General features: G+C 39.4%; 3 protein-coding genes, 1 long non-coding RNA gene and 1 pseudogene across 4 annotated transcripts; 2 read left to right on the top strand and 3 right to left on the bottom strand.

Annotated features, from left to right (window-relative positions):
* Positions 1 to 450: 450 nt before the first annotated feature.
* On the top strand, positions 451 to 4,492 carry LOC149105807 (uncharacterized). Its single transcript, XM_089272388.1, has 2 exons — positions 451 to 540; positions 3,800 to 4,492. Exons 1-2 carry the CDS (start codon positions 451 to 453, stop codon positions 4,490 to 4,492), a joined length of 783 nt encoding a protein of 260 aa, XP_089128514.1.
* A 568-nt stretch (positions 4,493 to 5,060) lies between these two features.
* Positions 5,061 to 5,843, bottom strand: LOC149105806 (uncharacterized; annotated as a pseudogene).
* Positions 5,844 to 9,120: 3,277 nt separating this feature from the next.
* On the bottom strand, positions 9,121 to 27,109 carry LOC149105803 (uncharacterized). Its single transcript, XR_016201401.1, has 2 exons — positions 26,944 to 27,109; positions 9,121 to 11,022 (listed from the first exon to the last, which is right to left on the bottom strand). It is a non-coding gene; the product is annotated as an uncharacterized LOC149105803 (long non-coding RNA).
* Positions 14,292 to 16,464, top strand: LOC149105805 (uncharacterized). The gene is made up of 3 exons (XM_089271633.1): positions 14,292 to 14,625; positions 15,288 to 15,472; positions 15,795 to 16,464. The coding sequence occupies exons 1-3, from the start codon at positions 14,583 to 14,585 to the stop codon at positions 16,164 to 16,166; spliced, it is 600 nt and encodes a 199-aa protein (XP_089127759.1). The 5' UTR covers positions 14,292 to 14,582; the 3' UTR covers positions 16,167 to 16,464.
* Positions 16,145 to 19,139, bottom strand: LOC149105804 (uncharacterized). The gene is made up of 5 exons (XM_089271632.1): positions 18,666 to 19,139; positions 18,420 to 18,544; positions 17,828 to 18,174; positions 16,995 to 17,347; positions 16,145 to 16,727 (listed from the first exon to the last, which is right to left on the bottom strand). Exons 1-5 carry the CDS (start codon positions 18,766 to 18,768, stop codon positions 16,396 to 16,398), a joined length of 1,260 nt encoding a protein of 419 aa, XP_089127758.1. The 5' UTR covers positions 18,769 to 19,139; the 3' UTR covers positions 16,145 to 16,395.
* Positions 27,110 to 27,184: the final 75 nt, after the last annotated feature.

The raw sequence follows: 27,184 nt of genomic DNA, 5'->3' as shown, positions 1-27,184 counted from the left end.
CAAAACCCTTTACGATTGCGACAAAAGGAATTGCAGTTTACCGTTACCATGAGTTGGGAGTGTCTGGAAAAGGCTCGGAAAACGTTGGAGGACTAGGAGGAGACGTTTTAATACCGTCCGAAATGCTAAAAAGCCGCATCCCGCAGGTTCGGAGAATACCGCAATACCGCATTTCGAAATTAAAATTACCGAAATACCGCAAGAAAAATTGTCCAATACCGCAATACCGCAAACCGCAATGTCCCCCTCAGTATGCACACGATGCGTCTGTGTTTTTATGTTTTATTATACTAAAACAGTTATTCGCCTCAGGCTTAGTGAACATTGGTGAATATTCACCAATGTCCACTTCGTCTTCGGGAATCATTGCTACCAGCTCCCGCTTGCGCCCTTTCGCTCACTCCCAGTCTCCCAATCATCCTTTTCCACTAAGAAAAAAATAGGCACCTAATGGGTACTCGTGTCTGCTGCAATGGAATGGAATGGGATATCTTTACAGATGGCAGTTCAATGGGCGAAAAGTTAGCCATACCTGAATTTGTGAGAACTCGATCTCACTTTGGGGAAACTTATGCTGGATTATTTCAAGGATATCTATAAACACTGCAGATGGTTGATTTTGTTGTGGAACTTGATTCTTTGCTATTAGTAATTAATTATGACATGTTCCACATAACCAATCTTGATTGTTGACACTTTCTGTTTTTAAAAGATATTTTTTCAGCAGCAGGGTTTGATTTTCTTATTTTAGCAGCAGCAAAAACACTGTGTTTATATCACAGCTGGTCACAACAACTGCAAATATATAATAGGCCCTGGGACACCATGTTATGGAACATTGCGGATGTTAAGGCAGCCGTGTTTTGTATTTTTTGTTTTCTTGCTTTTTGACATTTTTTTTTTACCGCTCATGAGTCTTAGATTTGCATTTACCATTTTCACACTTTGTGCTTATTCCAATATTCTTCAGACCAGACTTGCGTTTTCTCTTTCTAGTTCTTGTATGTTCTTGTTCAGAAAGAACATTTTGGTCTGTGAAACTGAAATCACAATAGCTATTTGATGGTGTTCATTTCCCAAGTAAGAGCTATTTGGTACTGTTGATACATAATAACGTACTTCATTTACATGACCTATATATAATTTATAAACTGGTCCTGTTTCCTGATATGACGTATGATGTGGCTCTATCAAAGTCACTGGTCCAATATTTACATGAGATTCTACAATATAAATTTTTATATTTAGTGATTCTTCAACGAGTTGTATAATTAGTGCATCACACCGTGTACCGCTTGCATTGATATACTTATAAAGTAATCATTCCATGAATTCTGAGTATTGCCTTCAATGAAACGTTTAGGGTTATCTCTGAGGTATTGAACAGCAGCTTGTCTGATGTAAAAGTGATGATTGGGATTACCAAGCAATTGATGTGATATGGCTCTAAAACAAGCAGTCACCTGCAACACCCACATCTACAGCTATCAATCCTAACTGTCCCAATCGAAAGTTAAGCAATGTCAAGGAATCTACTGGCAATCTGGACTGATTGTCCACATCTTGTAAAGGGCCTGGATTTAATTCAACATCACCCAAGTAAACACTTTTGTTTACACTGCAAAAATGGATCAGACAGAACCATAGGAACTGTCTGGTATTAACCCATGTGCAGTAAAAATAAAATACTTTCTTTTCTCTAAAAGAGAAATTTTTTTGGCTTCATGTTTGGGGAACAATTTCAGGTAGTGTCTTGCGTCTGATGTCAAAAGATTCAATCTTGATACAGTCGAAGCTCTCGTAAGCGGACACCCTCGGGACGCGAGAAAAGTGTCCGTAACTGGAGCTGGCCGCTTACGAGAATGGTTCTCGTAAGCGCCCACTAGAGGTGTAGGGGATAGATGGCCACTTACGGGAGCTTGTCCAGCACAATAAATACAGTACCGTATTGGAAATACAAAAAAATACCGCCGTATTAAATGACATTTTTGTTTTATTGCGCCCTATACTGTACAAACCTTCGATGTAATGACAATAACTGAACAGTATTACAGCGTATACTGCAGTACTAGGACTTTCTCTTAGTGATTTTTAAAAACAAATTATAATTGCAACCAACATCAACATATGCAACATTAACAGCCTCAACAAAAAGTAGTAATACAGTTTAAAACGTTAACGACTTCTATGTCTTTCGGTCAGGCTTCAGTTTATATTAGGCTGGTTAGTTACGATAGGTGACTGCGGATGAAAGACTGCTTCAAAGATTAAAGTCGCAAGTCCGTCAAGGTATCTTTTATGCGTGTGATGGCTTGCGACAGTTTATTCGTTTCCCTGCCAGTCAGAGAAATCCAACAACTTCTTTGAAAGCTTGAGTGCACCTTTCACTGAACTGACTTCTGGAGTCCTTAATTTTTCAGACTCTTCAATGGACTCTTCATTACTGCAGCTCGCTTCAGTCTCCTCTCATGCCCCGAGGATATCATTACGTATTTTTTCCCTCCAGTTGGGCAGTGTTGTGTCGACTGGAGGTTCGTGTGCGTCAACCTTGACATCGACGAAAGATACGTCTAGATCTAGATATGGCTCTGCCTTGGCTAAAATCGAAACTTGAGTGCCTTGACTACAGTGTTGTGTTGACAGCGTTGTAATTCCAGTCACAAGGGCATATGCATGTAAGTGATGTTTCGAAATGTAACCGGACGTGGATGACGACAAAACAAACACTGAAATATGGTACTGTAATTACTGTAAAATCATTGAGACGAACGGTTATGTTAAGTTAATTGATAACTTAACATAACTTTGGGGTGTCCGCTTACGGGAGCTTAAAAACAAAGAAAAAGTCTAAGTCGTAATCTCTGACAGTGTCCGCGGCCGCTTACAAAAATGTCCGCTTACGAGAATGTAAAAATACAGAGTTTGTATGGGAGTTAAAACGGGGTTTCGAACAAGGCAGCAGTAAGTAGAGCTGTCCGCTTACGAGAGTGTCTGTTAAGAGAACTTCAACTGTACCCAATATCCTTTGGTGCGGCAATTTGATCTTTTAATTTGACCTGAACAACAGCTAATCCATGTACTTTAAAAATTGACAAAGTTAGTAAAAAACAGTTGCATTTTGTGTAAAGACCCGATATACCATAATTATACTCATTAGCCAAGCCGTTTACCGATTTCAAATATCTTAGTTTGAAAAATGTGTAAAATATGCAAATTGGATGACTGATGACGTACACTCAACCCTATATTATATCAAGTATATGAATGGAGCTATCTTGGCCAATTTGCAGCACAGACCATTGAAACTTGGTAGTTTATTTATTTTTAAATTCAGGGTTTTCCCTTACGCGCAAATGCGCGTCCGAGACGCACTGTTTGGTTGAAAAATGGAAAAGGGACGCAAAACGGCAAGGAGAGCGGGTCCTCGGACGCACATGGTTTAGGATGGTAGTTTAATTACTACTGACTTAATTTAAACCTAAATAGAACTACGAAAAATTCTTTTGAGAATAAAATTAGAAAGAGGTAAAAAAACGTTCTCTGGTAAAATTGTTTAAAATTGTGAGCTTTCAACAGCCAGTCTGCTGTCTTCGACGGACAAAAATGAAATGATAAAATAGACCTAAGAATTTTGAATATAACAAGCGAATGGCGTATATTAAATAGAATACGTGTGAAAGAATGTGAGAATGCTAAAAGTGTAAAATTAGCGTTTGTTTAAAAGAATGTTATATTGTCCCGGCAGAGGGCACGAATTGTTGTCGGCCTCGACAGTTTTCGCTGTGTGCCATGATTCCAGCGTCTTTCTAATGCGGCTATTGTCTTTGTCAATTATGATGACGACATCTACAAACAAATCCACGGCTGTGCTATGGGTAGCTCTGTCAGCCCCGTAGTAGCCAACTTATGTATGGAGGAAATTGAAGAAACAGCAATCGATTCAACCCCGGTTCCACCCAAAATCTGGAAACGTTACGTAGACGATAGTTTTTGTGTCATCAAAAAGAATACAGTTACTTCTTTTCGTGACTCACTGAACTCTATCGACCCGCATATTTCCTTCACCATCGAGCACGAATCTAATGGCCAGCTGCCATTCCTCGACACCCTTATTTCTCGTGATAATGAGAGGCTCAACATTGATGTCTATCGGAAGCCCACGCACACGGACAGATATCTTGATTTCCGCTCACATCATGACAGAGAGCACAACATCAGCACTGCGGCGACACTTTTAGATAGAGCCCTAAAATTACCAAACTCGGAAGCTGGAAAAGCCCGTGAAATTGATCGCATTAGCACCGCGTTACAATCTGATGGCTGCCAACAAAAAGTCACTGCTGATATCATAAGAAAGAAATCTTTGACTCCTCCAACACCTTCACCTGAAGAACTAGTTGGGATGTTCTTCAGTTGGGCTGACCCAACGAATAGTCAGAGCTTCGCGGTCCTTCCCTACATCAAGCTATGTGGAATCCCCCAAGCCGAATGACAGTGCCTGAAAACTCCTCCGGAAACTTCATCTGAATTTGCTTTGCCTTCGTGTAGATAGCAAGGCCAAAGGTGATGACGGCGTCGACCTGTCCCAGGTTAGTACACATCTTCTGGGCGTGTTCCATAACTGTGTAAACCGTGCTGAATTCGGTGGATGAGCCTTCGATCATAGGACAGTATCTAATTTTGCTCGCAGAAGAAACTTCAGGGTACAAGATCGAGTTGAATCCACCCCAGCTCGGAAATGGTTGCTCTTCCTGCGCTTCAATGCCCGTCATCAATAAACTTGCTGGCTTCATACGAAGGAGAGTCCAAGTGTCGTCTGTGTTGGTTGCTTCAGAGAGAACGCCACTCTCACCTTTGAGCCATTCTTTGTCAACGGCACCAGTATACTGAGTAACTTTAGGTCTTCTTCCATATGCTGAACATTCTTGCAACTCATAGACACTTCCACCTCTCTTCAGGCTACGACGTCTCTCCGAATGATTTCCAGCTATGGTAGGCGGTGGTTCTGGACCAAACCTCTTTCCCTGGTAGACAACCATGGTTGTGGCATGGGTAGTATTTTAGCCATCTATCGTTTCCTCCCTTAAATCGTTGTTATCGGCAGCAAATTGCACAAAAGACCCCGAAGAGATGTTTGATGGGATGACTGTTCCATAGGTTTCTACTTTGGCCAATACTTCCGTTGCTAGACTTGTATCAACTGCTTGCAACTCATCGTATGACGAACTGTGCCCCATTCGATTCAAAAGGCCAACTAACTGCTTGGATCCAGTGAGGTGACGAACCGCCATTGCAAGCCCTATTTGCTTCGGGAGCTTCACGCGGGCTTTTGATGCGCAGTGAAAGATATCTTGGGAAATACTTATAATGCGCCTCTCGTCCTCTATTTTGACACAGGGACACGGTTGGTCAAAGTCGTCAACTCCAGACTCATCGGATGTAATCATCAAATGAACTAGCCAGTACAGACTGGGAGGAATTATCCTTCTTGATGACTCGAGGGACACATCGTCCAGGTTAAGGGGTCTTAATGTGATACCACTGCACTTACATATTTCCTCCTTTACCTGCCGAGCTGTGTTTACAATCTGCTGAGTGGCATTAAACGAAACATTGCTTACGGATCTGGCATTCTGTGCAGCTGAAGCATTTAGCACGTCTTGCAGTGATATGTTCCTCGAATAAATAACCTCAGGCTTACTCCTGTCTGGATGCTGGTGGAACACGATCTCTTCTCCGAAGTGCTTTTGAAGTCGAAGTTTCAGGTGCTGTTTGCTATAACGTTCGGCCTTGATTTCCTTTTCCTCCAGGAGTTCGCGATATTTTGACAAAAGCGATTACATATCGTATGCCTTGAAACTCTACGTGTTTCCTCATCACCAGCTCCACTGTCCACTTTGCTTTCATGAATGCCAGTAGCATGCCGTATGTTGTGTTCACTGGTGTAGGACGAATAGCACGTGGAATACCAAAACACATCTTGGTTTAGAAAATTGGGTAAGTCCTTGTGTAATCTAACATACACCTCGCCTTTACGAAGGTTGAGTGCTCTATTCAAAGTGTCAATAGAAGACCCTTTCCCTTTTCTTAAAATTTTCTCTTTATCGACCTGGCAAATAATTCATTTAACCAATTTTCGTCGCTTTGGAGGAGAAGTTATACTTAAACCAGAAGGGTTATCTTGTTCCTTACTAGCCATGGAAATCAATCTGAAAAACGCACCAATTCAGAAACATGACTCACCCATCACAGTTGTCTTTCACACAAAAAAATGAAAAAGCGTTCTAAATTTGTCAACGTATACATGTATGCTTAATCAAAACGGTAACATTTTATTTATTTGTTTGTTTATTTATTTCGCCAGTTCAAAATTACAAAGTAATACAAAACAAAAACTAATTATAAATCTAATAATCATTACCGTATAAAGAGAAGATACTTTAAAAGACCCGAAATTATACAATGAAGGCTAGTAGGATTTTTTTAATAGTCGAATGAAATCACGAATTAGAAAATGATTTTTCTGCATTTTATATTTTTTCATGATATAATATCACACGATAGACAAGAAATTAGTATTTTGGAATCGTTACTCCCAATGAACTCAAATCTACATCTTCTAAACTGATTTAATTGAAATTTGGCGATTGAATTAGTATACTTACAGTCAGAGTAGCGAGAGTACTAGCCGAGTGGTTATGGGTGCTGCCATTTTGGATCCGTCTCGATATGAATCCGGATAGAAACGTATAACGAGGCTAAGTCTTTGTTTTTTCTCCGCAAAAAATTATTTTAATATCAGTGGCAGTCTAACAGAACCTTACGAAACCATTGTGCTTCTTATCAATTATAAGTCTTTAACCTATATTCCCTATCAATAACTGATTAAAAGTACACCACTATGTAGTTTAACGTCTTCTTCATAAACGAAAAATATCTGAATGGAACGAAAAAAAATATATAAAATTCATTGTGATGATTAATGTTATTCCTGTTTAAAACCTAAATTGTGGCGAATAGATAGACTAAAACAGAAAAGAGTAACGCTTCATTTTTTATTGATAATTTTTTGTCTGTTGCCTCCAAGGGACTAGCCTCGTTTGCGTGCTAGATCTAAACTGATAAAAAGTGATATACAGTAAACAGTTTTTATTCCCAAAGGCTTTGCTAAGACGATAGCAAGAGCAAAGGAAAGTTGATTTAATAAAGAAGGGATACATATTTCGTTTTTGCACATTTGTTACTGGTCACTTTTAAAATTACGTGGCCAATCACGTGACATACTTAACCACTTACAAATGAAGCAGATGTATATTTAGTGAATTTAGCTTAAGTGGCTGATTTCGTTGATTTTCGCGAAGAAATAGCGATGTAAACTGCGTTCGAGTGTGTAGCCTCATTTCCATGCTGGGCCGTGGGCTGGGCAAGAAAACATCCCCTTAACTCGAAACCTATACCACAATTCAACTTTACGAACTACCTGGCTTTGATCAGGAGGTCTTTCTCTACAAGAATCAGGCGTCAAACATTTTCTGTGGCGATGGTTGAACGAAACTCCCATTTTTCGGTTCCTGCTCCCTGACTAGTACGTGACGTTTTGCGCTTTACGTGTGTTAACCGGCCGTCGAAACGTTTGTGCTCATTCGACTGCCAAATTTCTTTGCGAACGAAAGTCCTCTATATTTTGGGGACGGCAGAAATAATGTAGCATTCTTCATCGGCAAAATTTGACTTCGAACCCTGATAGAGTGGGTAGTTTTTGGCGACTGCTCGAAGTTTTGAAACCTACAAAGTTTGTCACAGCAACAATCAACACACTCTGCCCGGATTCTGGGTGGGCACGTGACCAGCCGCAACCAAGGAGGCAGAGGAGAGAGAGCCTGGGAACGAGGTTGAAACTTCAAGTCCGAGTTAGTCCGAGATTAGTCTCCTCTGCAGCCGTTTTTTGGGATGTCACGCAACGCTCCCCCAAAGTCCCCAAAGAAACGGCTGCTTACAACCGAACCACATTCTTTTCCTTTTGTGTTTGTGGTTTGTTTGCGCTCTGTTGAACAGACCAATCACATAATAGCAAAGTGTTAATAACGTAAGCTTTCGCGCGAAAAGGTCTGCTGTGCGAACACGCGAGGGATTTCTGGTTTTTGTTTCACGCCGCACTTCGCCAAGAGTAGGCGGTGTTCGCAGGCTACGATCATGACGGACTGAAAAAGATGTAAATAAAAGCCCTAAGTACAAGTGCTTTATGTGTTCATCGCTATGTTCAGCTAACGAGAGAATATATATTTTCTGGAAATGTCGTATTGTAAGCGTCAATCAAGAGCTAAACGCTTCCTACAGATTGTAATTGGAGGAAAGAGCGGCATTCAGAACTCGCTGTCAACAAATCGAGCGAAGCTGCTTGATTTCCTGGTTCCTTTATTAAGCTGAAACAGATATCGTCCTTCTCGACAATAATTTTTTGAGTTGAAACCCTCTATTAATTACCTTAAACTTTGAAAAGTCTTCAGCTACATAGAAAGCTCGTTCAAGCGTCGCCGGTAATTTTCGGCGTCCCTAAACAAAAGCCGGAAATCTGTATGTTCATTTGTGACATCTCCCAAAGATAAAAAACATTCTATGATTGGACAAGTTTCAAAGGGCGAATTTGGCGCGAAAACGTTCTTGAAAATGGAACGGAAACGGTGATTGGCTAATTTCGTGAAAGGAATGTTGTTCGGATGTGAGGAGCCGTTTCTTTGGGGGAGCGTTGCGTGACATCCCAAATAACAGGCAGTCGAAAACTGCTTGTGGATGCCGGTAGTTTTGTAGGGAGATTGAAGGAATTAATTAAAACATTGTAAGTGCAAGATTACCTAAAAGAGCAGTACACCTTCGACAGCAGATAGGAGATAATAAATTTATGCAAGAGACAACAAGTTTTGGCATTATACCTTTAAGACAAAATGCCCCTGTCCCCCCCAGCCTCCTCCCCAACAGCATATAGAAGAGATAGGAAAGGTTTTAGAATACAGGTAAATTTTCTGCATGTAAAAGTCCAAGGGGGTCATGTCGGGGGTGGTTTGTCTAGGGGCGTAAAGACTGGTATTCAAAGAGTCGTAAAAGAAGAATAAGACTACCATGTGCCAAGGAAACAACATTTTTATTGAACTCAAATAGAGTGGATTGTAATAATTATTGTTCTTAGAATTAACAGGTAAAAAAATCAGTGGGTGAGTTCTTATAAGTTGTTTAAAAGTAACTCAACACTATACAATATTTAAAATGCACAAAGTGAAACAGTGAAGTAACCTCTGTTAATTGCAAGGTATCCTTTAACTATGTTGTAACTGACCTGGTATTCAAAACATTAATGGAAGGATGGCATTGAAATTGTATTTTTTTTTTAATGTTGCTTTTGGGCGATAATAAAATTATTGTTTCAGTACATTAACACAAGGGGATATCGCCCAAGTACTCATGTTCGCATGAGAGAGAGAAATTAATAGTAAAGGAATACAAATTAACAACAATGGTTAAGGAACAACTGCATACAATATTAATGGAGGGTAGTACTATTAACCCATTTGTGTGGTTTTGTTTGCCATAAATGCTTATCCCTACCCTCCAATATATTTTGTCGAAGTTTCTTAATTGATGAAGTTGTTTATAGTTTTACTAAAGGAACTAAACGTGACAGCGCTTTTGATTTTTAGGGAATAAATCTTAATATCAATATAAGGAGAGTTTCCTCGAAATCACTTGAGTTGTTTTGTCTGCTACATTGTATGTTTTCATCCCCTGTCTGCAACATAACTTTCTTCAAGTGTTCTTATGGCATTTCAGATAACAACTAACAGCCGGTTGTTTTGGGGAAGCTGCTTATAGTATTATTAAGGGAAGTAAACTTGGGAATGTTTTTATCCTGCATTGATTAATAACAATTTGTACAAATAATATTTTCTTTTTCAAGTACTTAAAAGAGTAGTCATGTTGCAGTTATTAGAGTTTTCCTTACCGTAAGGGGAGGAACTGTGAAATTACTTGAGTTATTTTGTCTGCTATAATTTTTCTATCCCCTGCTTGCAACATGATTTTACTCAAGTCTTCTAGTGGATATCAGATAAGGACATCTAACAGTCTGCTGTTTTGAGGAAGCTGATAATGGCATCGTTAAAGCAAGTAAACTTGAGCATCTTTTTGTCCTTCATGGATTGAATGACAATTTGAGCAACTAATTTTGTATTACATATGCTTGAAAGAGTGGTTATGTTGCAATTGTTACAAGTTATAGTTTCCTCTTCAAGTTGTGCTTCACTGATGGTCATGTTGCATACTATGCAAGAGGCTGTACGTTTGATGTGCACACCAATGCAGCGGCCTTCAATTGTGTTGTCTTGTATTTCTGGTGTGGTCAGACTGATATTGTGTAAATCTTCAATTTCTTGAGGGTCAGTGAGTTCTTTTGTATTTAAGTACTTTATGTCATCAAAGATACCAACTTTCAAATTCTTGAAAAGATATGTTTTCTCTGTTTGAATTTTATCAATTATGCTTTCCCAGAGGACTAGTTTAACTGAGTTAGTTTCATCTGCTATTAGACAATCAGTTAAGTATTTTGCTTTTTCGCCGTCTTTTACAATAACTTGCTTATTTTCCTGTTTTTTAGGACTTTTGCTTTCACGTCTAATGTTTCATATACATCTTTTTCCAGTGCTTCAGTAATGGTGCATAACTGGTTGCTGAAGTGTTCATTAAAGGTATAGGGCAGTGAAGTTTGAGTTACCTTTGCATGTTTTGCAATTGTGAATTCTTGTTCTTGTTTGTGAAATCTTTTTGATGCTGTTTGCTTCACTCCTGTGATTTTTACTGGTGATTTATTAAGGAACGCTTGTTTTAAATTCATGCGCTTTTGAGGTGAATAACAGACAGTACGGACTGCTTCGTCCTGTCCTGTTTGAATGCGACAGTTGAAGTAGTTGGTTGTGGAATTCCTTACAGTTTGTACTTCTGTTAATAAGTGCACATATCCTTCCATGGATTCTTCTAGGAAAAAAATTTACAAGAACAATTTAGTAATTTTGTATTTATGGTCAGTCAATTTTGTAGAATTGAAGAATGTCTATTTAATGCTGACCCATTGGGCAGCCACTTCCTATTAAGCAGCCAAAAGTATTGTCAGGATTTTAATAATAACTGTAAATAAAACTGCTATAAAGCAGCCACTGCCACCATTTGAATGTTCTACTGTTTTTACTCCCATTCAGTAACCAGCATATCAGGGTTACAACCAGACGTTTGACATAGATGTGGCAAGTTCTGTGATTGCGAAAGGCATAAGCTGCTAGGGGGGTCTGTGGACATGCCCCCCAGAAATTTTTGAAATCTTGCATCTCTCAAATTCTATTTTCAGTATTTTTTTAAAGGAATTTCATTTGAAAATGCAATCTCGTTCAACTGGGCATTATTTTGCCATCTACCTGTATTTACCTAAATATATAGACCTTATATTTCCAGTCTTTGCATTAGATTCTACAATATGAATTCTTAAGTTCAGTGAATCTTCAACAGCTTGTATAACAATGTGATCATCCCATGTTCCCTGCATAGACATACAAGATAAATATCTTAACTACGATCCATCCACATTGCTTTCTATAAATTGCTCAGGATTACTTCTCAATTACTGGACAGCCATTGCTCTAATTTCTAAGTGACAGTTTGAGTCACCACATAATTGGTGTGATTCTGATTTGAAAAAGCAGTCACCTCCCCCACCAAGATCAAGTGGTCTTAATCCACGTCTTAGTAGCCTTGAGCTCAATGGCGATTCAGGTGTGGTTTTGTATACTAATGTTGATGAATTAATTCTGCCATCTGCAACTGGACCTGGATTTAATTCAACATCTCCGGAGAGTACAATATTTCTTTTTGAAACATTAAATGCAAACGACCATGTTATACACTTTTCAAATCGAAAAAAATAGTTACTGAAGAAACTAGTTTGCCTTTCGGTGTGTCTGATTTTCCACCATTTATAATTTGTAGCAATGTTGTGTAAAACAGATGAAGCAGGAACTGATTTTTTAACCACATGTTACTTTCAGTCTCAAGTTTCGAAATTTCAAAGAATGAATCACTTTTCGCAATGAAATTCTAGACGGTTCTCTATGTCGAGATTTAAGCTTACGTGATTTTACTGCTAACTGTTTGAACGGTGAACGTGATCTAAAATGCACATCGTTTTTCACACTTCTGACAGTTTAAATACGTTGTTATGTACTTTTGTATCAGAATCAACAGCTGCATTGTACTGTACAGAACCAGGCACAGCTTTCATGAAACCTGCAACACGGGAGAATTTCGCATTCACATTGCTTTGAACAACAGACCTATCCACAGAATGATTTCTGCCAAATATTTTGTTATAAACGAAATTATGTGTTGTTGTCGTTGTCTCCCAAAGGAGGTTCATTGTCTGCCGAAGGAGGTTCATTGTCTCCCGAAAGAGATTTTGTGTGTCCCAAAAGATAGTGACAATTTTCAAATCGGAATTAGTGCAGAGCACTCCTTCCAAGTGCTTTTCAGTGGCAATGCGGTCAGCACTTTGACAGATGTGACAATCGGCACGTCGTGCACAGTCACTTCCAAACAAAGACGATAAATTAAGATCATTTGTGCTTAAAGGCCAGTTAAAAGCATTGCGGATTGCCAAACTCTTGACAACATTTTTCAAATGCGTCACTCGATAGCTGTCAAACAAAGACCTCCGTAATAAGTGTCACACATGGCCATTTATCGATTTAAATATTTCGTCCTTATTTATTGCTTTTAATTTCTTATTATATTTATTGACATTCTTAAAGTTGTTATCACTTTGTTGCGATGGGCAGACTGTTGTCTTTATTCGGTAATGGCCATCACAGATTTCCTTTTTTTTTTTTCTATTTTTGCAATTAAGTTCCTTCAGTTATATGATGCCATGCGGATATTTGACGCCTTCATTCTTAGTATACGTTTCCTTCTTCGATTTCATATTGCACAATCGTTACATTTGGCCATTTCTGATTTCTAAAAACAATATTGTTTAGATTTCATTGCTTTTGTACCATCCGTGAAGTTTGCACTGTGTAATTGTGTTGCCTCAACTCCATTCATGTCTAATTTGTGTACCTAACGGCAGTATTCCGTTATTCGTATTCTGCCTTCTGTAATTATGTTGCCCTGATTCCATGTCCATTCCGTTTTCCATATTCCGCCTTCTGTAATTATGTTGCCTTGATTCCATGTCTAATTTTCCGTTTTGGTAGACTATTCTGGACTTCTGTAATTTTGTTGCCTCGATTCTAGGTCTAATTTGTTTACCTAATTCTGTTTTTGGTATTCTGTCTTCTGTAATTATGTTACCTCAATTCCATGTCTATTTTATTTACCTAATTAAGAATTCAATTCCGTTGTTCGTATTCTGCCTTCTGTTGCCTCAATTCCATACCCAGCTTGGTTATTTTTTCAACCTCGCATACTCTTTTGGCGGGAAAATGTCACATGACTAAAAAGGCGGGTTAAACAGCATGGCGGATCTTGTCTCGCTGGATTTCGAAGGAAAAACAGTCGGTTTAACAGCGTCAAGCCTTTACAAATCAACGATAGCTCGATTTCTTAATGTCCACGAGAACGGTTTACACTTAAAAGTGAGTAGAAATGGCAAAATTGAGAATATATGGCCTTCGTCAAATGGGAAGTTCTTATTACCACCCGGGATAACGAATGCCACTGTCATCGCATTTAGTGCTGAAGAATATCAAGACGAGGAAGAATTTGCGCCCTCTACCTTTGGCTTTCGGTACGTATTAAGTAATTTTGTTTCCGTATCGTTCATTATCCCTTCCTCTCGAGCTTTCTTCTCGACCTTTATGCGCTAGGTAATCAAGTACGGGCGTTTGACATTTTATGAAAAACATTCCTTTAAATTTTCTGCTCCGAAATTGTAGAACATGTTAACTGCTCAATCAAGGACAGCTAACAGTATCTTTTTTTTTAAAGAGTAATATTTATTTATCTCTAATTTCTGATATAATATCATCCGGTGTTGTTTCTTAGTTTACTTATTCACACAATTCACAGACATCATCAATGTACTTTTGTGTATTTCATTCATTCATTTATTCATTTATTTTCTTGACGATATAATGTTCATGTGCTACTCTTAAATCTGAGTTGAAATAAAGTTGTGTATATTACATATGTCTGACTGTTGTCTTTTGTTATTGCTAGCTACAGCACTCCCTCATTCCCTCGCAAACCAACGCCAAGCGGAAGTAAATTTGTTCCTGCAGGACCATCAGGGATGGGTGCTGGCTTTGGGAAAAGACCAGCACCGGGTCTTGCTTTTATCAAGAACAAGAAAAAGAAAACAGCGAGCCTTGTGAAGGACTTCACTTTTTCATCTGTTGATGATGAGGGCCAAATGGTGACAGTCTTCCCAATTTCAATCAATTTGAGTGAAGTCTCTGAGAAGTTTGGTCAGTTGTCTGTACCAATCATCTGTAGCGCTGTGGAACAAGAGCTGCGGGATCAAGGAGAGGTGGTAAGACTGGTAGTGGTGGATGCAAGGGGGGCAACCTATCATGGATTCCTCTGAGACAAGAAGTAAGTTCTTCAGTTTTGTTTCATTTGCACCCTTACAGTCACAATGGACTTATCTTGTGGTGCAATGACACTGAACGGAGTTTTGGTTTTGTTCTTGCCAGTGAACCAGGGTATTGTAGGTAGAAAAATAAAGTTTCCTTTCACGGACAGGAACTAATTTAAACTAAAACTGTATTTCACTATTTAACAAAGTGAGAAAAAGCTGTCAGTGTTTGGGGCAATGCTGTGGCTTGAGTTTTTCTCTATGGCTCTCTAATGACAGGAAAAGAAATGACAGGGCAGTTTGAACTCACTCCCTCGACCCATGATTCCTGCTTCTTGACATTATTTTTTGGTGCTTCTCTCCCTGTCTTTGGTGGTGATGGTGTTGTTGGTGGTGGTGGTGTAGTAGTAGTAGTATCCTCTTTCACCCAGGTCTGCTAGTACTGCTCTTTATTGCTCAAAAAATCATGCATATATCATCATCATATGTAGGTGTTCTGCAGGCCACATGTCACTGCCAACTACTGAAAATGTGCATTGGTTCCTTGCAATAACCTTATCAAGCTGCATTGCTAACTATTTACATAAAGAATTGGTGTGACCGTGTTTATTTGTCAATAGCTATTTTAATTTTGGTGCAAAAAGTTGCATACTCTGAAAAGTTTTTCTCACCTATGCAGAAGAACAGTTTTGGACATCTCAGCGAACATTTCGTGTGATATCACAGCATACATTCAAAAAGTGGAAACCAGGAGTCTGGCAAGCTCTTAACACTGGTCTTTACACTCTTGATGAGGGGGAGGAAGATGAAGCAAGGCAGGGAACAGTTCCTGAAGAACAACATCATTTCTTCTCACAGAACTCTGTAAGTATTCTTCAAGGAATCATACATGTAAGTGTATCTTTATAATATTCTGAGTTTAATAAAAATAGTCATTAGTAAAAAAAAATTCAAACATACTTTTCAGGATTTCTTTAGGTCACACGACCACATCTCCAACTCTTGAGCACATGAATTAGAAATACAATTAAGAAAAATCAAGAGAAATGTGATTAAAATGGCAGCTTCTGAAATCGTTTTATTTTTATTTGAAGCCTAATATAATTTCTAAAATTCAGTGCAAAAATATTAAAAATCCAAACTAATTCTCTAAGATGCATTTTTTTATTCTTTTTAACCTCCATAGGCTCAAACAGGAGACATGTCTGAGATAAAGAGTATGTTCCTTGAAATTAAAGATAATATAGAATCAAACAAGGAAGTTAAAAAGCTTAAGCAGGTGTTTACCTGTGTCATCTGCCAACAAACCAGTGCTGCAGTAATGTATTTTTGTGTGACTGGCTGTGGCCAGCTAATAGGCTGTTTTTTATGTGCATCCAAAATAGAGGATTGCCCTCTGTGCAGGGTTAGCCTGCCTGATCCACAACTGAGGAAGCCACTGAAAGTCAGTGGACTAGCTGGAATCTTAGGGATTCCTGACTTTTCTGTTACTTCAGCCTTACGGGAAGCAAAGATTGATGTGCAGGATGAGGAAGATGTGGACAATGAAATTCTTTAATTTCTATACATCTGTTACTGATAGCTTATAATAGTTTGTTGATATTTCATTAGGATATGCAGATAAGCCTGGAACAACATTTGGAGTTTTAATGCCTTTGTTGATTAACTTGTGTGTGCCAGGCATTGACTGAAATTACTAATTATCAGTTACTCTTACTTTATGGAAAAAAGTTTATATTTTCTTTTTGATTGCAGTTCAACTTGTAGTTAATGTTTTAGTTCTCCAGTTATGAAGTGGCCTCTGTTTGGGCAAGGAATTCTGTTATTTCAATAAAACTTTTAATTGCAGTAACAAATGTGTCGATCCCGTCATGAACAACATCACAAAATATGCTTGCAAAAGAGGAGTTTCGAGAAAGAAATAAATGCTCCCTTGACTCTTGAAGGTGATCATAGCATGCGATTGGATCATAACCAATGCTGGGGTCAGTATTCAGCCTTCTGCCTCGTTCTTCATACATTCGTACAGCCTCTGGAGTTGTAGGAATCAAATGTGGTTCCAATGGCACAGCCTGATTTGTCCCTCTCATTTTCTCAATGGGTATACATCCTTTGGGTCCTGTAAATGAGAAGGAAATGTTTTCTAGTGTGTAAGCCATTAAATACATTCAGAATATACCAATGAATTGCTACATTCCACATTGATGCTTGAGCCACAACGCGTAATGTGGCTATAATGTACCCTTTCACTCTAGCTGCTTATTTGTTTGAAACACATTTTGAGCCAAATACTTCTGTAGATAACAATGCTGTAGTGTTATGGTTACTTGTGGTTTCAGTGAAGTTCAAAGTGCATGACTTTCTGACATGAAATACCACCACTCACCTGGAATTCGGTGATGGTTCCAAGAATTAACAAAGTTTTCAGATCCCACTTTGCTGACATTTATGGTCAGCCAGGATACAGCAAAACTAACCATAGGATCTTCCATGTTGAAGATCTCTTGCTCTTTTATAATGCAGAGTGCCTTTTTAAGCGGATAGTTTACTCTGGAATTTTCCTCTGGCCAAAGCCTCTCTGCCCTGTAATTCTTGGTGGATGTTGTTTGCCTCCAAGGGGCCCTGCTGTTATCATGACGTCTATTCTTGAGTAGCTCCTGTACAAAGATGCAGAGACAGAACTCTGTGCCATGATCAACACGCACCTGATCAAATAACCCAAACTGAAGCAGAAGAGGCCTGTATTAGATAAAATGAAAACTAGTCAGCAAGGAGGATTGTTAAAAGGAAAAGGTTTGAAATCATGCGAAACAATATCACCCCCAGTTGAGTTACCAACCAATCCAGCATGAGCTTTTAAAAAGCTTTGAAAGAAAATGAAAGATCTCTCCAATAAATTATAACCCAGGCCCAGTCACTTATGAAGTACTGCAAGACTACCTGATCATGAAGAAGTCTTTAATTTAATGTTGGGTTTACTTTTTGGATACCTCATAATTATTTTTGGATTTATACAAAGAGATGTAAAATTCATACATGTATATCTTCCAGATGCAGAAGGGGAGGGTACAATCTAATGATAGGGAGAGCTATAATTTTGAATTGTTTTTAGTTTTTGAGAGATTGGATCATAAAATTGTTGGTGAAAATAATTCAGATCTGATAAGTTAATCTTTAGGACATGTTTTGATCTGAAGAAGGTCTAAAAGGAGCACCTACCGAAATAGATATTGGTAGATAAGCACAGGGTTCTTTTTAGGTATTGTAATAAATCCAAGGACCATCCTACTACAGCCATCCAGAGCATGGACGTGGGTGACCCCAAACTCTTGGGCTAACTTCTCATTTTGGTCCATATGCAACTTATAGCCAAAATATGGTGCATAGTATGGAACTAGATTTGTTCTATCTAGTAGGTCATGTGCCCTTTCATTGTGGGCGCTGGGAGCAACTATTCTCAGCATACTTGATATTCGCCGCTGACTGATTTCACGACCGCGTGAACCTTGTTCCTGCTGATATCGAAGGGTGCCCTGCATCATGCGTCGCCCATATGTATGTCCATACTGTGGATCGAAATACACACTATTTGGGATAAGTTGTGAAGGGTAGGGGTTGAGGGCTAAAGCAAGTTAAGGGCATGAGGGGTGTGAGTGGGGAGGGAAGATGGGGAGGGGATGAGGGATAACATAGCTAATGTACGGGGAAGAAGTAAGACAAATTCGTAGCGCAAATCACATGAGGTCCGTGTTAATCTTTGTTGTTGGGTTAAAGCATAGTAAACCGAATAAGTACGTAAATATACGGGTACCTGTTCGATGTTTCTTACGACCATTTCCTCCAGACATTCCTCTGAAACCCAGCGTGAAGCTGAAACATTTATGTTTCTCTTCTTACAGTATCTTCTGATACTTCTTGAACTAAGTCCCCGTGCTTCTATCAATCAAAACAAAGAGCTGACATAAACATAACATTACACGTTTAATTGGTTCAAACTGATAAATCAAGACCTGAATAAACCGGCGTTAAAAACTCCAGCTAAACACGCTAAACCTACCAGGATAGAGTGCTTGAAGTCTTTCACTTATAGCTTGGTAGGATAACTTCCTTTTAACGCGGTCTCGTATGAACTCCTCTTCAACGATTTCGTCTAGATTCATTTTGGGCCAATTTTCTTTTCAAAAATGCCCGCCTTATTTATGAGCACATGATCTCAGGTTCAGTCTCCTCTCGAGCAACCTCGTCCCCACTTTGCACTGGGATCGAGGCAACATACTTGCAAAATGAGGAATGAAAAATACGAAATCAAGATGAAGAGGACCGAAAACAAACCACCGTCGAGTAGTAACAATCTATTCACCCACCAATTACAAGTACAATATAAAGAAAAAAAAAGGAATAAATAAAATCACGGGACTTTACCTAAGGGAGTCACTAGTACGGAATAAGAAATAACAGAAAAAGATAACAGTAAGATAAGAAGACGAAGCAATCACGATAATGATGTAATAACATCATTGCTTGATAGGCAAGACGATCCCAAGAAACTCAAAATACGGGCAAAAATATCGAACTTTATGACTACAAAATAACAATTAATAAATTAGAATTTCAGCATACAACCGGCCAATTTGGACATAGAATATCTTGCAATGGCCACCTGGTACACTGATCCAAAACCCAGAAAATAAGCATGGAATTGAGGCAAGATAATTACAGAAGGCAAAAGACAGAAAGCCAACACGGAATCGAGGCAAGATAATCGCAGAATGCAAAAGACAGACACCGCGGAAATACGTTTTTTGACGTCACCGTAACTGGTCAGTGGTCATCACCATCAGGCTGTGCTGTCCTTCGATCGATCAGTTCTCCGAGATCAGTATTTTGGTTCGTTTTAGGGTCGAAAATATCCTTGATACTTCTCGTTATTGGTGAGTTTGACGTCCTTAAATGGGTTTTTAATACTCAAACAATGTTCCGGTAATGAATAGGGGTACAGGGGAGTCATTTTGTGTGGAGTAATGTGTAGTTTGCTGACTCGAGCCTGGATCGTGTTGCTTCAGTCGCCCTCGCCTCAGAATTGTCGAAAACAACGATAGGTATCCAGCAAAGCAGAAGATTGGTTCTGTATGAAGCTTTTGCAAGGATTTTGAAGACTAGTTGGATTGCAAGTGTAATTTGCATGAAGTGGTTAAGGTACATGTAAGTCGGGACCGTTTTATTCACACTCACTTTGCGCCGACATGTGGTGCTTGTTCATTTAGATTATATTTCGCAACGCGTCAAAGAAACTTTGATAAGAATTTGTCGTTAAAGACTGGCTTGTTTGGCGTTTCTATCACCTTTCTGACTTTCTGCGCCTTTTGGAACAGGTGAAATAATTTTTGTACCTGCCGTTTGTTGTCAGAATAAAACATTTGTTCATTTCATTCGCAAGATATTTCTCTATCATTAAAGATTGTTTAAGCCTACATTTATATATAATGGTGGCGTTTGCGAAGGGAGTAGAGATCGAAAATATTGTGATTTGTTGGCGGCAGCGAACGCTGGAAATACTGAAAACATTCAACACCGCTCAATATGTTCGGTTCATAGACCATTTTTCCTCGCTTGAGGTCTTTTTTGTTTACATCGATTACATGTTGATAGTACATGGAAATTTTCAAGGCCGTTTCCTTGTACATGTATGCACAGGTAACTAAATATTTTAAAATGCCCAAACACCTGAATTTGTTTACACGAAACCGCTTCCACTTATGGGATGTGGTCAAGTTTCACATCTTTTGATACTGAAAAGACATTCAACATTTCAGAGAGGCAGTAATCAACTCTTCAATGAAACCCACTAGTTTATGTTGTTTACTCAGTCATTTGAAACTTTTCGATTTCTATTTCTCAATCTTACATGTGCAGTGTATCAACTGATATAAATAATTGACTGTTGTCTTTCCTTTCATTTAATTTAATTCAGATGAGCTTTGCTCAATCACTACAAAATAATTTTTACATTGTATGTGCTTAATGAATCAGACATGTACATATCACGTGCTTTGAATCAATATGAAGTTAATTATGATTCCCTTAGTCATAATATTGTATCATCCTCCCTTCTGTAAGATTCTTACTTAACTTGTAACCACTTTATTACAAGACATTATAGCACCTGATGGCAATAAATTATATAATTATATGCATTTATTTTTTTCCTGTGATATTTGGCTAACAAGTGGGTTTGTTTATGCCACTGTGTCTCTGAATTGGCTTACTGTCGTCTACAAACCATTGGTAATGTATCTTCGCTACATCCAACTCAGATACTAGACACAAAAGCATGTATTAAAGAACAGATACATTTCTTACAAATTAATATTTTTTGCATTTAGTTCATCACTTAAGTTCTACAACATTGCTTTTCTCGAGTGAGAAATTTTGTGCAAAGTCTGAAGTTGTAAGTTGCAAAAACAAGTTCCGTCAGTAGTTACGAATCACTTAAAATCAGGCTCTGGTACTGTAAACTGAATGGCAGAAAGTGAGGAAATTAGAAATTGTCTTAAATACACAAGTGATAAAAGAGATAAACTTGACTGAAGTCTACAGACCGAAACCAGAAGCAGAATAATTTCAAATGATCTGGGGGACGTCGTGGTCACTCCTCACACCATGAGAGGATCGATGACGCATGGGGGTGAAAGCCAAACGGAGGCCCTTGGGCAGATGAGATCACCAGTTCACCCAAAGAACGTCATGAAGATAGGAAACTGGAACGTGAGAACGCTATACCAGAGTGGAAACATAGCACAGGCATCAAGAGAGATGAAGAAGAGAGGTATTGAAATCATGGGAATTAGTGAGACACATTGGACAGGACAAGGAAAAGCAGTACTGGAGGGGGGAGACACTATCATATACTCTGGCAGAGAAGATGACAACCACAGAGGCGGAGTAGGAATACTGATGACCAGATTCGCAGCAAGATCACTCATAGATTGGACACCAATAAGCGAAAGGATAATTACAGCCAGGTTCTATTCCAAGCATGTTAAGATGACGATTTTACATGTATATGCACCAATAGAGGATGCAGAAGAGTCTGTAAAGGACGAATTCTACGAGAGACTACAGGATGTGTTGAATAACAAAAAAGAACATGATATGCTGGTAATCACAGGTGATATGAACGCAAAGGTCGGTGAAGACAACCGAGGTTATGAGAGAATCATGGGTAGACAAGGCATTGGGAGAATGAACGACAATGGAGAAAGACTTTGCGAATTTTGTGATATGAATGAACTGATAATAACAGGAACGTGGTTTCCACATAGAGATATTCACAAAGCCACCTGGGTATCGCCGGATGGAAAAACGAGAAATCAAATAGACCATGTGCTGATAAACAAGAAGTTTCGTAACTCAGTAATTGACACCAGAGTCTGTAGATCAGCAGACATTGGAAGCGATCACTATCTTGTATGCATGAAAGTGAAGCTAAGACTAAGAAAACAACAACCCAAAGAACAGGGAAGTATAAGGGCAAGGTATGACACCAACAAGTTGAAAGAAAAGAACGTTTTGGAAACCTTTATGATCACTTTGCAGAATAGATATCAGGCATTGGAAGAGGAGTCACCGGATGGAGAGGAGGACGACGAGATAGAAAAGGAGTTTCATATAATGGAAGAAGCATACACGAAAACAGCAGATGAAGTATTAGGCCGTCCTAGGAAGAAAAGAAAGCCATGGATAACAGAAGAATCATGGGCGCTTATTGACCAAAGAGAAGAGATAAACAAGAAGATTCTAAGTACTCGTTCAGAGAGGATCAAGAAACGACTAAGAACAGAATACAAGGAAAAGAGTAAAGAAGTTATGAAGAGCATAAGGAGTGATAAAAGGAAGTGGATGGATGGCATCGCAAGTGAGGCAGAGGATGCTGCAAGAAAACAAAAAATGAGAAAATTATACGGATTGACGAAAGTGCTATGCAATGAAAGACCTAAGAGCAGCACAGCCATCCTTGATAAGAGCGGTGATCTCGTGAGTGGAAAGAAAGAAATGCAGGCAAGATGGACAGAGCATTTTAGAGAAGTACTGAACAGAGAAGAACCAACAGATCCTATAACAATGGAAGATGAATGTGAGTTCGAGCTAGGCGAATTGATTGAAGAAATCGCGATCACTGAACCAACAATTGGCGAGATAAAAGTAGCAATTGAGCGTTTAAAGAATGGGAAATCTCCAGGCGTCGACTCCATCACGGCTGAATTGTTAAAGGCGCACAAGGAATTCTCGGCAACGAAAGTGCATCAGCTACTGAAGAAAGTATGGAAACATGAAAAGATCCCGGACAAATGGAAAAGAGGGTTGATCATCAAATTGCCAAAGAAGGGAAACCTCAAAGAATGTAAGAACTGGAGGGGAATTACTCTACTTTCAGTAGTCGGCAAAATACTTGGACGGATTGTGATTGATCGAATACAGAATGGAGTTGATATCAGACTGAGGAACGAGCAAGCAGGGTATAGAAAAGGCAGGGGAACAACAGAACAGATTTTCATATTAAGGAACATCATTGAACAAGCAAACGAGTGGCAGGCAAGCTTATATATTAACTTCATAGACTTTGAAAAAGCATTTGATTCCATCCACCGTGAAAGTCTGTGGTTAATTATGCGGAAATATGGAATCCCGAACAAGATAGTAAGGATGGTAAAAGTGTTCTATGAAGACTTCAATTGTGCTGTAGAAGATCAGGCAGAAGCATGTGAGTGGTTCAGCATCAAAACAGGCGTCAAGCAAGGATGCAATATGTCTGGATTTCTATTCTTGATAGCTATGGATTGGATTATGGGAAGGACTGTAGGAAAAGGAGAAAACGGAATCAGGTGGAACTTTACATCTAAACTCAATGATTTAGATTTTGCAGATGATGTGGCGCTTTTGTCTTCTACTAAACAGCATATACAGAACAAGACTACTAAAATGAATGAGGAAGCAAGACGGGTCGGGCTGAAAATCAACAAAGGAAAGACAAAGGTGATGAGGATCAACGGGAAGAGTCAGGAGAAGGTTGCAGTAGATGGGCAAGATATCGGCGAAATTGAGGAGTTTAATTATCTGGGGGCTACCATTTGTAAGGAGGGAGGAGGAATGAAAGATCTGAAAAACAGGCTGTCCAAGGCGAGAGGGACATTTGCCAGACTCAAAAGAATATGGAACTCAAGGAACATCATGAAGAGGACCAAGCTTAGACTGTTTAAAACCTTAGTTGTACCGGTGCTACTGTATGGATGTGAGACATGGAAGATGAACATGGGAGATGACCAACGAATAGATGTGTTTCACAACAAATGCCTCAGGAGGATTCTCAAAATAAAATGGCAAGATCACGTTACCACTAGAGAGCTCCTTGAGAAGGTAGAGACGAAGTTCCTTAGTGAAGAGGTTAAGAGGAGAAGATGGAAGATGATAGGGCATGTCTTACGACAAAACAGAAACAGCCATACCAACATAGCCCTATCATGGACACCTGAAGGAAAAAGGAAGAGAGGAAGGCCTAAGACCACCTGGCGAAGAACAGTTGAGAGAGAGAGGAACAGCGCAGGATGGCGTACATGGGATGAGGCAAGAGCTGCTGCAGCCAACAGAGAAAATTGGAGGCATTCTGTGGAGGCCTTATGTGCCACGAGGCACAAAGAAGCTAAGTGAAGTGAAGTGAAGTCTACAGACTCCTTTTTTTAGATTTAGGGTTAAGGTTAGGCCTAAGGGACAAGGTGGGTGGTGCGGTGGCCTTGTGGTTAGTGCGCTCAGCAATGGATCAAGCGGTCTGTGTTTGAGCCCTTGTCAAGGACATTGTGTTGTGTTTTTGGGCAAGACACTTTTACTCTCACGGTGCTTCTCTCCACAAAGGTGTACATATGGGTATTGGCGAATATAATGCTGGGGGTAGCCCTGTGATCGACTAGCATCCTATCCGGCAGGGGGTAGTAGAAATACTCCTAGTCGGTTCATGCTACAGAACCCAAGATAAGCCTGGCCTGATGGGCCACTTGGCTCTATGCAGACTTAACCTTTTACTTAGGGACAAGGTACTGCATCAAGTGGGGGAAGAGACGGTGGAGTCAGAACCTCCCACTTCCCATACCCTGTTCTCCCACTTCCCATTCCTCTATCTCTTGACTCCCACCCTTGTTCATCCTGCTCCTGTCCCCTGTAAATTAAGAGACCCAAAACACATCTTAGTCATTTAGCTGCACACCCCTTGGGCATTTCCTTTTCCTTCGTTTTCAGCCTGGCTACTCTTACCCATGTCTTTCAAGTGAATGACCTATGATGTAACCACTGTCAAAGGGTTTCATTTTGGGCCTCACTTTGAGCCCAAGGGTGAATTTTTCTTTGCCCGTCGGCCTAGAAGTCTCTAAAGACACTAAATGAAAGTCAAGTAACATTTTCAGTTCTTGTTTTTGAAAGTATTTGAAGCCTTAATGAATGACAAAAATTAGCATTTTGCATTTCTCTCTGGATTCCTGCCCCCTATTCTCCCGGGCTGCCGCCCCATATTCTCCCAGGCTCCTACCCCCTGCCTCTCCCCACCATCAACAGATGGCTGAATGTTCAGGAGAGGAGTTGCCATATGGAGAGCATTGGTCACTGTTCTCTCAGTTGGTGTTTTTACAGCATTGATGTTGTGGAAATCATCCATGGACAGTATCAAAAAGGATTTTTGCCGAGCCAAAATAGAAAAAAATTTACAATAGGAGAAGTTTTCTATTGGGAAATCCAGATAATAGTAATATGTAAACAAAATTAATCTTAGAAAGTTATACAGAGTCTCAGGCTCTAAGGTAATGTGGTCAGAAATTATCTGGGTGGCCTTACAATCAGAAGATTGCTTTGTGAATACAGGGGGGGATAGCCTATTTATAACTAAAAATGAAATTCATTTATTGAGTTTTAATTGGAAGTTGTTATTACCCAGATTTTATGGTATTTTTATTGTCTTGCAATAGCATATGCATGTATTTTTAATTACCCTTTTAACAGCTTTGTATTCCATGACTTCTGCCATCTTTAGATAATCAGATGTCATGTACTTCTTGTGGTTTTTCTAATAGCTAAATAGCTTTTTTTCTAAACTCTAATAGCTATGCAACTAGTTTAAAATAATTTTCACACTTTAGAGGCGCTAAAAGCAAAATACAGAACTGCAATAATTCGAAATTATGACAAGAAACAAAGAAACAATAATAAACATGAAAATTTAAAATTTTATTTTCGCCAGCCTCAAGCTTACTGAAGTACAGTATAATTAAAATTGGATAATTTATGATAGAACATACCTCGGTGAATTCTTCCCCGAGTTGAGTCCAGATTTTGAACCCTTTTAGGGATTCAGTCCTACACTTGTTACACCAACGTGTGCAAGATTTATACGAAGCACTGCTTCGATTTCGGCCAACTTGCTCCATAACTCGGTGATACCGAGTGGAGACAGGATGACCGTGTTTACTTACACGAGTGCCCTCAATCGAACAAGTGGATGAACACGAGCTTGTCTTCCCGACGAATTTGATCGAAATGCCGTTGACATACCGACTCACACGGTTCAAGCCCATCAATTCAACAAACTTGAGAAGTTGATGTCCTCAGAACACCGCTACAGCAACACAAAAGCTGCTTAGTTTTAGCCTTAGCGCACATCGTAACGTAAATTGCCACTGGCTCGCCGCTTGCGACCATGAACTTTCACGAAACAACAACAATTTCACACCGTGTGCAAGTTCAGTTTTGCTTTGGCACAATATATAATATTAACTGAGAACTAACCAACAAATGAGCGGAGTCTAAAAGCTAAGTTTACAGTGTGCGCTCTAAGTTTTGTATCTTTTTGACCGTCGACAAGACTCGCTGCGTAAACAATGTAAAAGTTGCAGAAATTTTGTAGTTGTGTTAAGGTGTACCGCTGACCGGCAAAATACTGTATCGCGCCCCAAAAAACGTATTTCCGCGGTGTCCAAAAGACAGAACATAAATATGGAATCGAGGCAAGATAATTGCAGAATGCAAAAGACAGAAAGTCAACACGGAATCGAGGCAAGATTATAACAGAAGGCAAAAGTGAATTCAGGCGAATTTCAGAATACATTTTGAATAACAACATCAAAATTTGAAATGGCCACGTGGTACACTCATCCTCCGTTCATCCACCGTCTCTCTTCCAAAATCTCGAACAGTGCGTGAAACATCGAATAGCTGTTTACAAACATACGATTTACGCATTTCTCGAAAGCTGTGCCTGATTACGTGGGTAAAATAGAAAGAAAACATTATCAACTTACCAAAATTCGCCGTCACTCGCTACTTCGCTTCTGATCTGAGCTCAGGAAAATACGTGGCTTGTTTGACTTGTTTGTCGTCTTTCCATCGGTATGACAGCCAAAGCATTTCCGAGCGTTTGAGGATATTTATCGCAGACCATATTTGGAAGATCGGACTTATCCGTATCGTAATCGTTGACGATCGTCGAGACCCGTCCAAAGTCGTAGAATAGGCCGACTACCGAAAACAACTCGTGTTACA

Source organism: Orbicella faveolata, unplaced genomic scaffold, assembly GCF_042242905.1.
Source record: "Orbicella faveolata isolate gen_17 unplaced genomic scaffold, um_ofav_v1 contig_34, whole genome shotgun sequence".
Classification (NCBI taxonomy): Eukaryota; Metazoa; Cnidaria; class Anthozoa; order Scleractinia; family Merulinidae; genus Orbicella; species Orbicella faveolata.
Note: the sequence above shows the minus strand (reverse complement) of the source record. Positions and strands in the feature narration are given on the sequence as shown.